This window comes from Culex pipiens, chromosome 3 (assembly GCF_016801865.2).
Source record: "Culex pipiens pallens isolate TS chromosome 3, TS_CPP_V2, whole genome shotgun sequence".
In the NCBI taxonomy this organism is placed as follows: Eukaryota; Metazoa; Arthropoda; class Insecta; order Diptera; family Culicidae; genus Culex; species Culex pipiens.
The window spans coordinates 66,050,069-66,063,674 of NC_068939.1; the positions used below are offsets into that span (position 1 = coordinate 66,050,069).

The 13,606-nt window shown below is 41.7% G+C and overlaps 1 protein-coding gene across 2 annotated transcripts in view; it reads right to left on the minus strand.

Moving 5' to 3' along the window:
* Positions 1–4,782: 4,782 nt before the first annotated feature.
* LOC120424487 (elongation of very long chain fatty acids protein 6) overlaps positions 4,783–13,606 on the minus strand; it is a 70,675-nt gene continuing 61,851 nt past the window's right edge. For both annotated transcript variants that reach the window (XM_039588629.2, XM_039588630.2), the window contains exon 4: positions 4,783–9,853. In XM_039588629.2, coding sequence (XP_039444563.1) covers positions 9,214–9,853 — 640 coding nt within the window. In that variant the 3' untranslated portion in view covers positions 4,783–9,213. The remainder of the gene's footprint in view (positions 9,854–13,606) is intronic.

Genomic DNA, 13,606 nt, shown 5'->3' on the forward strand with positions numbered 1-13,606 from the left:
TCGAGAATCTGGACAAGCGGAGCTGTGGCACAAACGGATGGGTCATCTGAACGTGCACGGACTGAAGCAGCTCAAGAATGGTTTGGTAACCGGCATCAAGTTCAGCGACGACGGCATCGGCGATTGCAAGGTATGTGCCCTCGGGAAGCAAACGAGACTACCGTTCGGGAAGGCCGGGTCTCGAGCTGAAGAGCTGTTGGAATTGGTCCATTCCGACATCTGCGGACCCATGGAGGAGACGTCGATGGGAGGCAAGCGATATTACATCACCTTCATTGATGACAAGTCGCGGCGCATCCACTTCTACCTCCTGAAGACCAAGTCAGCAGAAGAAGTCCTGGCCGTGTTCCGGGAATACCACTGTCTGGTCGAGAGGCAAACTGGACGCAAACTGAAGACAATCCGAACGGACAACGGTAAGGAGTACATTAACCGCATGTTCCAGGATTATCTGAAGACGAATGGGATTCGGCACCAAACGACGGTTGACTATACGCCCGAGCAAAACGGGATGGCCGAGCGAGTCAACAGATCCATCGTCGAGCGCTCCAGGTGCATGCTCTTTGAAGCGAACCTACCGAAGCGGTTCTGGGCAGAGGCAGCATCCACAGCGGTGTACCTGCTGAACCGATCACCGACGAAGGGACACGCGAAGACTCCGGAGGAAGTCTGGTCTGGTAAGAAGCCAGATTTGTCTCACCTGCGCATCTTTGGAACATCGGTTATGGCTCATGTACCGAAACAGAAGCGACGTAAGTGGGATGCCAAGGCGGAGGAGTGCGTTCTAGTCGGTTACGAGGAGGACACCAAAGGTTACCGAATCTTCAACAAAACGACCCGGTCGGTCACGGTCAGCCGGGACGTGAGGTTCATCAGCGAAGGAGAAACGAGTCACGCGGAAGTTGCGGCCACCGAGCAAGGTGCCGTGTACGTGAAGCTGGATTTGCTGGAATCGCCGGCACAACCTGGTACGGACGGTACTAGGACGACGTCAACCGGGCAGCAGCCGGAGCTGTGTCAACCCGGGCCAAGTCGTGAGCCGGACATTCCGTCGGATCAAGAGGATCAGTTCGAGGACACCTCGGATGACGAAACGTCTGGAGAATCGAGCTACGAGACAGTCGAAGAAGATCCAGCAGACGTGACAGTGACGCTTTCTCCGGCGCTCCCTCCACGCACATCTTCAAATCCACCCGTGTCACAGGTGTTGAGGCGAAGTGGTCGGGAGCGCGCGTTACCAGGCAAGTTGAAAGATTTTGATTTGGGCAACAAAGGTGTACCCCGATCCAATGTTTCAGACAACCCCGGCTCTGGACCTGCGCCGGCAGACGATCAACAAGGCCTGATTGCAGCTGGACGTCCAAGGAAGCGGCTGAACAAAGCGAGCAGCTGTACTGACGATCCATGCTCCGTGGGCGAGGCGCTCGGCGGTGGGCAATCTGCGCAGTGGACGGCTGCGATGCAGGAGGAGTACGACTCACTGATGAAGAACGGCACGTGGGACCTGGTGGACCCACCCCCGAACCGGAAGATCGTCGGCTGCAAATGGATTTTCAAAACGAAGCGTGACTCGGAAGGCGCAGTGGTTCGTCACAAGGCCCGATTGGTCGCACAGGGCTTCACGCAGAAGTACGGGTACGACTACGACGAAGTATTTGCGCCCGTGGTGCGACAGACGACTTTCCGGACTCTCCTGGCCGTAGCTGCGAAGCGGAACATGGTGGTGAAGCAGTATGACGTCAAGACCGCGTTTCTCAACGGCGATCTTGAGGAGGAGATCTATATGCGCCAACCACCAGCGTTTGTTGCGGACGGCGACGAGCGGAAAGTGTGCAGACTCAAGAAAAGTCTTTACGGCCTCAAGCAAGCAGCCAGGTCGTGGAACAACAAGCTGCACACCGTACTCGCCAAACAAGGATTCACCAGATGCAAGGCAGACCCCTGCCTGTACAAGAAGGTGAAGGCGAACAAGTGCTGCTACGTACTGGTGTACGTCGACGATTTGATCGTGGCCAGCGATGCGAGTGGACTCCATCAAGAACTGGTAGCTGCACTGGAAAAGAATTTCGAGATCAGTCAACTGGGCGACATCCACTACTATCTCGGAATTGAAGTCGAACGCGATGACCGAGGTGACTTCTTCATCAACCAAGCGAAGTACATCAACCAGGTCGTCGTGAGCAACGGTCTGGGCGATGCGAAGGTCTCCAAGATGCCCCTGGACCCTGGGTATCTGAAGCAAGAAGCGGAAGGAGAGCCATTGCCGGACAACGTCGAGTACCAGAAGGTGGTCGGACAGCTGCTGTACCTGTCGGTGAACACGAGACCGGACATTTCCGCAGCGATTTCGATACTGAGCAGGAAGACAGCTGCACCGACTCAAACGGACTGGACCGAGCTCAAGCGGATCATCCGGTACCTGAAGGGGACCAGCCACTATCGTCTGCAGGTGAGCAAGACCGATGAACGAGCTGGACTGATCGGATACTCGGATGCAGACTGGGCGGAGAGCACCGCGGACAGGAAGTCGAACAGCGGACAGATATTCCTGTTCAACGGTGGGACGATCAGCTGGAGCTGTCGCAAGCAGACGTGCGTCGCGCTGTCAACGGCGGAAGCAGAGTTCATCGCGTTGGCTGAAGCGACACAAGAAGCTTTGTGGCTGAAGCGATTGCTGGAGGATCTGGACGAGGACGGCGCTGTGACGGTCAACGAGGACAACCAGAGCTGCCTCAAGATGTTGGAGAAGGAGAAGTTCAGCAACCGCACCAAGCACATCGCGACGAAGTACCACTTCATCCGGGACGTGAAGGAGAAGGACGAGGTGAAGTACATCTACTGCCCAACTGAAGAGATGGTAGCAGACATCTTGACGAAGCCACTACCGGGAGTCAGGATGTCCAAGCTGGCAGGAGCGTGCGGATTAGCACCAGCACCTCGAGGAGGAGTGTTGGAGATAACCGAGTAGGCCGGTGCTAACGAAGAAGAAGGACTGCAAGTCAACAGTTAATTAATGTCATTACCTGAATAAACTCCAAACCCTACAGACGTGTTTTAATCCACACTCTTCAATAACCAAGTATTATTTATCAAGTTGTGAGTATTATAAAATTTTTTTATGCAAAAGTCTGTTTACTAACAATGCATGCTTTACCTCTTATTTTATGTGAAATTTTGAATAAGGCCATAAGGTTTAAAGAAAATCTTTTGTAACTTAAATTTTTCAAAATCTAATCAAAATCAAATTATTCGTTAAACAGCATTGCTTTGGTGTTCTCGATTGCGAGAATCCTACTCGAAACTAGGTGTTCAAAGGCTCAGGCTGTTGAGGCAATTGGAAACCTCTTTTTACACCTAAGCTTCCATCCACTCCGGGATTCGAACTGGCGACCTTTGGATTGTTAGTCCATCTGGCTTCCAGCGACTCCACTGAGGCAGGACCCAGGGAGACGACTCCTACAACTGAACTGAGCTAACCTCTAGGTTAGACCGGGGCCAACATTTACTTACCCGTCCGACGGAAGGCGTGATCAGACAAATCTCATCTCAAAATTTGCCACCGGGACCTTCTGGGAGCGAACACAGGCCAACTGAGTGAGAGGCTATCACCCAAAACCACGGGATCAATATTTTCGGAAAGTGAAAAAAAACAAAATTGTTTGGATTTCATTAATTTTCAGTGTTTTTGATGATTGGTCAAGTTTCGTCTTTTTTTTAATGCTCACAAAAAAAATTAAGGGAGTCAAAAAATAAGAAAAATAAATTATTGAACAAATTAACACTTGTAGCCCCAACGAGGCCAAAAAAGTTGGAAATGCCACTCGATTGGCTCATACAACCCTTGGAAAAAAAGTTGGAAATGCCTTTTTTATTATAACTTAAGGTAGACGCGTCTGTTTTGGATCTACCTTGTTGGAGGTAATTCTTGACATTCTTCCGGATCGAATGCAACAAGAATCATCCAAATCGGTTGAGTTTCCGTCGCGGCTGTTGAAGTTGCATTTCCAACTTTTTTGACCCCCTTGGTGCTTCGCGTAAGTTTTGACTCCGTTGGTGCTACAAGTGTTAAAATATGAACCACGGAATCCTGATTATGATTGTCTCCCATTGTTCAGTATTTTACGAAAAAATTCTAAAGGAATCCGATGAAAATATATTCAGACATAGGCTTTTTGGTCCAGACATCGTCAACACGGGGCAATTTAAAGTTTCATACGACCTTTTGAAAGGCCTACTAATCACCTTACATTTGCGTCCAAGACAACTAAAATTGAAAAAATGGCTCTGAGTTATCATTTTTTTTAAATGTGGACTGCTGACAAAATGTTGTGGATATTTATATGAACCGATGCGAAATTTACGAACAAACAAAACCAAATGTGAAATTAGCAACTGTTGTACTTCCCTTAATCAAACTTTTTTTTACTAGCTCTTCAAATTACTTACCTCAATCGCTCATCAAAACTACTGAACAAATAAGTGACTAATTCCATACAATGACGGCACACACGTGAGTAAAAAAAAAACGCCTTATTATTGATTCGCACTTTGTGCAGAGAGTAAACTCACATTTTTAAAGATGCAAGTAAATATTATCTCGTACTCTTAACTTGCTGACGCAAGATTGCGCGCGTAAGTTAGTACATTTTCCCCCCTCTCTGTTGAATTGTGATATTGCGACAACAAACGACTTGAGTTCTTTTTTTTGTTTATTTTGTCAATCTTAATAATTTATTTTGATACAAAATGAATAGGTTCGGTAAATTTTATGTTGCTTCATCATTCGCAGTTTTCCATACACAATAAGTAATAGAAGAAACAATACAGAACCATTTTTTGTTGTTTTGTTATTTGTTTTTTTTTAATACTATTTTTTCACTAGTTGAAATTTTTTCCCCTTTTTTAAATGTTTGTTTTTGCTTTGCTTGCTTGTAGTCACTGTTACAGTTTATGAACTATAGGTAGATTTTTCTCCTTCTTTACTCCACACTGCTAGTAATGAACCATATTTTTTGTTAACACTTTTTTTTCTGTTACATTTTGTTTTGTTTTTCATTTTGAGTTAATTATTGTTTGCCTTTTTATCCACCTCTTTGTGATACTTTTACGAATGTAGCGAAGTTGTTGTGTTTCTTTCTCTTTATTTTCTCTGTTGATGAAATTTTTCAGCCATAATAAATATATTGTTGTTTGTGTGAGTGTGTGTTTAAAGCTTATGTGTTTGTTTGTATTTTCGATACAAATAATCAACCAAAGAAATTCAAACGAAAACAAAATTCAAACACTTTCACTCAATCAATTGTTAACAGAACACATTTGTGTGTGTGTGTGCGTGTGTGATTAGCAAACAATAGAAATATTACTTTTGCTAGTTTCACACAAGAAAAAAAAAACGAAAAGAAACCAATGTCATGTATTTTTCGAAAACTTCTTTCAACTTGTTCTGTGTAATTTGCTGTATTTTTGATCTATTGTTTTTGCTGCTTCGTCCTTAAATGCCGCGCACACCCGCACCAAGGAATGTTCTAAAAAAGGTTGCACTGCAAACGCGGACACAATGTGCGGTTTTTGTTGTAACGCGTGACACGCAAACGGCGAAAGCTCATTTTTGTTCGGTAGAATATTTACACAATGAGGAATTCCTTTCTCACCACACATCGCACCGCCACGTTTTTGCGGTTTTTTTTTTTTCTGTGGCATTTTGTTAAATTTGTTTTTCGCTAGTTCGGGGTTGAAAAGTTTTATTCTTTTTTTTAGAAGGGAGCACACATTTGTTTCTGCTACGCAACAAAAAGCGAATCATTTGTTCATGCTGTTTCCTTGAGTGGATTTATTTTTCTTGTTTTCTTCCTAGGACGGGATGAACCGCAAAATTTGTGTAATTTCTATTGCAACAACGGTTTGTTTTACTTTTTAGAATTTCTCAATTGTGGGATTGGTTTATGTTAGCTTTGCTTTGCATTGTTTTTTTTTTGTTATTTCATCAGCATTTCTCGCAATGGTATCTCAGCCCTAAGGTCGTTATAGTTTATAGCTGCTTAACGCGATATCCTTTTTTAAATGGTTGTTTTGTTCACTAGAAAAGATTATTTACACAAGGATCTTCCGAAAAAACAACTTACGGCCTAACTCAAGACTACTTCGTACGAATACCAGTAACAAGAGAGAAGGAGAGGGAGATATAGTTCAGGGGCGGGTGGATTGAAACTTTTGAGCAGTGTTTTGCAAGAGCGCAAAAACAAGATTTTTAGAAGATGTATAAATTAATGTGGGGAACGGGGAAAACAGTGGGGCTAGGCCCAAACAGTACGCACGCGGTTCGAAAGCGACACAGCAGTGAGGACCCTTCGCTCAAACTTTGGGGCTAGCTAATCGTTTGAAGCTTTTTGTTACCTGCTAAAACTACCCGCTTGCACGCGAAAATCTCGTTAAATGCTTATTACGAGGAGGGGGAAATTTATTGTCTAGATTAGAAAGTACAGGAAATCACATTTTCAGGGTGGTTACTCAAATCTAAATTTAGAATTTCAGTTCATTTCCTAGATTTTTCAAATATAAAAATAAGGTTTTTTTTCAAATTAAATTATTCACACTGAAAATATCATGATAAAATCATCCTCGAATTTTCAAAAAAAGGAGATGACATTTTATGATTTTATGAAATGTGACAATAATCTGCAAATCTGGCGTTTTTTTGAAAAGGTCCAATAAACCAAATTTTCAGTTTTTGCTTTTTGGGTGTTTTTTAAAACCTCAAGGCGGTTTCAAAAACACCCAAAAAGCAAAAACTGGAAATTTGGATCATCGGACCTTTAAAAAAAAAAAACTCCTGAAATGTACTCGAAATCACTCATGGATCCTCAATTTCGCCGATTCTTCGCAAACGAGTGATAAGAGGCTCTTTTTATTGCGATATTCTCGCTCAGTTTGTGGGCCCAGATGGACTTAAAAAAAGCATCATGTTGTCTCACTATATTACCAAAATATTTCATTTCCAGAGTTTTTTTTTATGGTCCTATAAGCTATTGCCTTTTATATGTTTATAAGATCTATTAAAAAAAAAAACAAACTCTAGATTTGATCGAGCTGTTCTTAAAAACTGAGGACATCCCGTTTTTATTTTTTTTAGAAAAAATAACACAAAGTGTTAAAAAAATAGCAAACTTTCAGTTCTCAGTAACTACCATTATCATGCCCGAAATATCATTCTTCTCAGCAAAAAAGTTCATCGATCTCTATCTCGTGTGTACACAATCTCGTGCGACTCTTTTCTCTCTCAGCGTAGCCATAAAGGTGAGAAAACTAAATATTCTTCGGTGAGTGAGCTGATCGAGCAAAAGAGAAGGAGTGATAGAAAGAGAATCTCATTGGCAATCACGAGATATAAGAAGACAACTCAAAAACTTTTGTGACGGTCGTTATAACTTCTAATAATTTGGTGCAGGAATCGTCAAATGATATTTGTTTATCACTCATTTACAACACTGATAAAACGAAGTCATTAAACAGTTTACATGGAGGGACGCAAAGTTACTCTCGGGCTTCCAAAATAGCTGTCAAATCAATGTTTCATTCGAGGCTTTGCAAAAACAAGGTTGGAATCACTTTTTAATATTTTTTAGCAATAAAACAAGATTTTTAACATCACTTGTGAAACTTTTATTTTTACTAAAAATAATTAGGAAAAATAGTTTCACTGAATGCTTACAATTTTGTTTTTTGACCAAAAAACAATTCAAATTGTTTCCGTTCTTATTCTTGAAAGGTCTTACTGCTCGATTGGAACCATGATTTGACAGCTCGATTGGAAGTCCGAGACTTTTCAGTACTTTTAATTATTGTGATGAAAAGTAGGCCGTTTCGCAATTTAAGAATGACAAATTTGGAGTTTCACAACGTAACGTTTCACAAATATGTAATAGGGTGAGATTTGTTTAAAAAAAGAAAACCATAATTTTATACATTAGTAGTTTGAGAAACCTTTCAGTGTGGAAACCATGAATATCTGTATACCCTTTCTAAGTTAAGAAAGTAAATTCAGATTTTTTATTGAAAATTGGCAACCCTGCCAAAAATATCGTCACTCAGATTTCATGTTTCAATACTAAAATTTTAATTAAAAACCAGAGTATTATTTTTATTTTTTCAGATCTAGATGCTCTGTCACATAACTTCACCATTTAAGTTAAATTTTCCAGAATTTGAAGAAAATAATCTCAAACCTTAACGTTTTTTTTAATCTGGCTTTCTGAAAAAAACTGAAAATAATTGTTGAAACTTCATTAAAATCTCAGCAAAAAACCATTCATCTAAAGGTTGATAAAGGTGCGTTTTGTTCTAATTTTTCCGATTTTGAGTGGCCACCCTGCGCTTTCCCCCTCATGAGCTCCATCTATTTGAAAGCTCTTCAGTAAATTTCGCTGCGCGCTTCATTTCCAAAATTTAGCTTGTGAACATTCTCGCGCTCGAGATTACGCACAAACTTTCTTGCCGATCATTCAAATCTTTTCGCCTTTTCAAATAGATCTGCCCACAGAGACGAAAGCGGAAACGTGATGTTCGTTCCGAACCGATCCAAGCTGCTACTCACCGTGGGCGCACACTTTAAGAAGGAGGGGGTGGGTTAGAGAGAGCTAGTTTTCCGCGCGGAAAACCCGGTACAGCAGCAAGGAAACTACGCGGTGTGGGGAAAAATTAAGCATCGAGGTACGATTTAATTCAACGTTTGAGCTTTTTTTTCTTCTTTAAAACCAACAAATGAACACATTCGAGCGTAAATGTAGGGTGGTTGGAAATGGTTAGAACAAGTTAACGATAGTTTCTGCGGGTAGCTTCTAAGGTCCTCGTGCTGCTGCGCTGACGCGCTAAGAATTTACTCATTTTGAATAGAACTAACACCTATTTAGTCTGTACTCACTACCCTTTGAACAAGAAAATAATAATAATAATGATAATAATCGAAAAACAAATGAAAACGTGGAAAGATGACTTGGGAAAGAGGTTTGTGTTCCAAACCCCGCGAAGATATGCCGCCACGTTCTGTGCGTGCAATGTGTTTTTTGTTCGTCGTGTTAAGGATTCTCACAGAACCTGCGGACACTTTTTGTCTTTCTCTGAAATTGTCTCCCTTTTTTTTAGGTTTAGCTTTGCATGCGTGTGAATGAGTCAGTATGAGTGTGTGTGTGTGTGTTTGTGTGAAGCAGAGAAAGCCCTTTACTGTGCTTTGATTTTGTCGTTTTGTGCTGCTGTCGTCGCCGTTGCCGAGAGGCTGGCACTGATGACCGTCGGTTTACTGCTGGCGGTGTACTGAACCTGGTCCACGTTGCTGCCGCCGCCGACGGTCGTCTTGACCATGCGCTTGCCCTTGCGGGCGTTCGTCGAGAGGTAGGTCTTGTAGAAGAAGCGCGCAAACAGGACAAAGTAGCTAAAGTACATCGCGATCGACAGCTTGATGTTCATCTCGGAGATGTTACAGCTGCCCTTCCCAGCGGTCTGCAGGAATCCGTGGGCCCAGATGTTGATCGCGCAGCCCACCACCATCTGCGTCAGCTGCAGCGTCGTGATCAGCATCGCGATCGAGCGCGGGGGCTTAAAGTTGAGGGCGCGCAGCGCATAGTACGAGTACATCACCGAGTGGACGCAGTAGTTCATCACGATGAACCAACGGGCCGACGCGGTGTACTCGGTGTAGCTGAACCAGCTGTACATCAGCACCGTGATGTGGTGGTACCAGTGCAGGAAGATGAGCGGCTGCTTCCGCAGCACGATGAACACGGTGTCGCCCAGCTCGGGCAGCTTCGACAGCACAAACAGCCACGTCCAGAAGCCACTGACTCGGTCGTGTTCGATGAAACTGCAACGAGAGAGAGAGAGAGAAAAATCCAAATTAGACCAAAAATTACGCAAAACATCGGCCAATTTGGCAGTTCCAAGGTCTTGGCGGCGCAACAATTTGCCAACTGCGCCGCGCGGCTACGCTTTGCAGAGATGAAAAGAGATTTTGCAACTCTTTGCTCTCTTCTAAGAAGTGTGCGGTTGTGCAAATCGTTCGACGTGAAAGGGAGGTTTTTTTCGCAACTTGTGGACCGGTCGGCCAGCTAGCTAGTCAGTTGCTGCTGCTGGGTGTTCTTAGCTTTTACGGGGGAATTTTACACGGTGTGTAACACACACAGCTATGAACAGTTGAGTTGCAGAAACCCTAAAATCGTTGCTTTTGGGCGGTGAGTAATGGGAAATAATTTGCCTTCCCCAAAAGCTATGAATCCCTCGAAAATCGAACATTAACTACAATTTTACATCTTATCTGATTTTTTTTTGATGATATTTTTATCAGAAAGATCACAAGTTTATTTGTCTTCAGTTAGACATTTTGATAATATTTCTATCGGAAAGTCACAAAATTTCACATATATTTCATATGTTTACATTGATAGTCCGATCAACAGTTGATAAGAAAACTTTGCTGTTCAGGGCAACTAGAGGTCCAATCTTCAAAGTTTCTTGGACAAATTTATAGGAAATTTAGAAAAGAAAATGTTGGACAAAATAAAAAAAAAAAATGAAAAATCAAATTTTTGTTTTCAAAAATTTCTGTGAAGTACTTTTTAATTTCATTTCCGATTTTGCATCCAAAAATGATTTTTTTTACGACCGGATTTATTTTTTTTCCAAATATTATATTTAAAAAATAATATTTTTGCCAAATTGATTTTTTATGTTAACCCTCTAACGCCCATGGTTACTCCAGAGCACTACTAATTTTTGTCTTCAAAATTAAAATTCTCGGCAACCATGCATTTTGCTTCAACCTGCGTTAGTTCAAATAAAATATTAGCTTACAACCATTTAAATTTCATCCATTTGATAGATCCAGTTACGAGTAATGATGAAAAACGTAAAAAATGGATAAAGTTTTTATAGCGTTTACCTATTTTTCCCCGAATTGACCTTACCTATACCTACAACTTTGCCCAAGACACGAAATTTAGTATTATGGTGACAAGAAATAATTCAAATTTTTGAAAATCTGAAGAGACACCCGCTTGTTCGATTCTTTAGATAAAAAAATAAGTAACTTGGCAAATTTTGTAGCCAAATCGGTTAAGGTATAAGGGTCGTTTTTTATCGTTGAAGTTTGTATGAGAAAACTGCAAAAATGTATGGCGAAAAGCAAAAAAAAAAAATCAAAAATACGTCAAATGGTAGCGTTTAATGTGTCGGATCATTAAAAGATTCTTGAGTAAAATGGCAACTTTGTCCTAGACGGCAAAACGATCCGAGTTAACCCTGACGAGTTATTAGCGATTTAAAGAAGACGTTTTTGTATGAAAAGATTTTTTCTTTACCAGCTTTAACGATAAAAAGCGACCCTTAAACCTTAACCGATTTTGCTCAAAATTGACACAGTTACTTATTTTTGCATAAGGGATCAAATCAGGGTGTATCCAAGAGGTCGATTTATTTTATTGGCACCTTAATGGACAGCTGCAAATTTTTCGTCTTACTCGATGGAGCTAGAATGCATGCATCAAAACATGGTCATCATCGTTAATTATTCACATTATGTAATGTTTTTAAATAACTCAAAAGATCAAGGCTGGGCCGTCGTTTTACTTCTCCATCTGATGGAAGGTTGGAGTAGATGGGAATCAAACCCATAATCATCCGCTTATAAAGCGGACAGCGTAACCATTAGCCCGGGTCAAAAAAAATAAAGTTGCTCAAATCAAAAATTATATGAGATTGCCCGAAAGAGTACTCAAAATGGAGGCTCAGGCCAAAATTTCAGCCCATTTGGTTGAAAACTGGCTTGCCTTGAGCAGGGAATTAACCCGTAAAACTGGAGCATTTAGGTAAATTGCTCTGTACAAGTCAGCCGTTAACAAATGACGACTTTTGCATACCATGGGGTCCTAGGGGATGGTCTGGGGAACAATTCCTCCGAAGGGTGCAAGACGATCCGAGGCCCCTGGTCTTGCCTTGAACCGGATTTATTCCGGCGTCGCAGAAATTCTCATGGTCCCAGCAAAATGTATAGGGAAAAATCAAAGCACACTAAGAAGGCTGCCTCGATCAGAGGACGCCACATGGCAATCAGCCACCACGTGGCAGGAGGGTATCATCAATTTTTGCTTTTAAAGTGGTTTTGTTATTCCTAGGATACTTTATTCAACCAGATATTTGATCAAAAACACCTTATCAACGCTAAATGTAATTTTGAAGCCGAATTTGAAGTTATTTTCGTGCCACGTGGTGGCTGATTGCCATGTGGCGTCCTCTGATCGAGGCAGCCTTCTTAGTGTGCTTTGATTTTTCCCTATACATTTTGCTGGGGCCCTGAGAATTTCTGCGATTCCGGAATAAATCCGGTTCAAGGCAAGACCAGGGCCCTCGGATCGTCTTGCACCCTTCTGAGGAATTGTTCCCCAGACTATCCCCTAGGACCCCATGGTATGCAAAAGTCGTCATTTGTTAACGGCTGACTTGTACAGAGCAATTTACCTAAATGCTCCAGTTTTACGGGTTAATTCCCATTTAAACTTGTTCCTGCTCAAGGCAAGCCAGTTTTCAACCAAATAGGTTGAAATTTTGGCCTGAGCCTCCATTTTGAGTACTCTTTCGGGCAATCTCATATAATTTTTGATTTGAGCAACTTTAATTTTTTTGACCCGGGCTAGTAACCATTCTGCCAAGCCTGTTGCCTATAACCCATAAATTTTTAAAATTTGCATCTGATACATCTGATGCATCTGATGCTGATCGATTTGGTGTCTTCGGCAAAGTTGTAGATTATGATTAAAACTTTTCAGAAAAATAGGAACACATTAAAACACAATCCTGATTTTTAATCTAATCTAATCTAATCTAACCCTAGCGCAGCCAGTCTTTCGAGGGCATCCTGGAAAATGCCTTAGGTTGATTAACGCCTAGCATCCTCTTGTCATTATTAACATTTGCAGTGCCCCATTGCATTAGAATGCATTGAAACATCCCAAACGTTAAAGCGGCCAGGCCAACTGCGTAAAGTTTACCGCAAAGATGATTCGTTGAATTGGATTGAGTTTAAACACGAATGTTGAAACAACAATACAGTTCTGAATCTACAGGGGAGGAAGAAACGTGGGGATCCCCCGCTCACGTTCCTGTGTTTAGAGCAATTTATCGTTGGAAGCAACCATGCTAAAAAGTTTTGGTGCTCCGGGACCCTCTGGGATGGGACATTGTATTTCCACAAATGCCCTGGACACTATTTGCCGTAGTTATACACAGAAAAAAAAATGATGGTAATATTCATCAGGAAATGGTGACAGATTTTGTGGCAAAATAAATGATAAATTTTACCCCAGAAAATGATGAATTTTCATCAGTTTTTGATGAATATTCATCAGGTTCACATTTTTACACATTTTTTATGTAATATTACACAAATAAAGAGGTAATATTCAACCTACCAAATTTTCAACATTCCAAAATTCAACTTTTTTTTTCTGTGTAGCGCCACAACTCGCTCTCTGTTGATGATAAAACACAATCCTGATTTTTAAATATTTTTTTTTTAAATTTTCGATTTTGTGTTTTAGGGGATTAAAAAAGTCATATTTTGCAC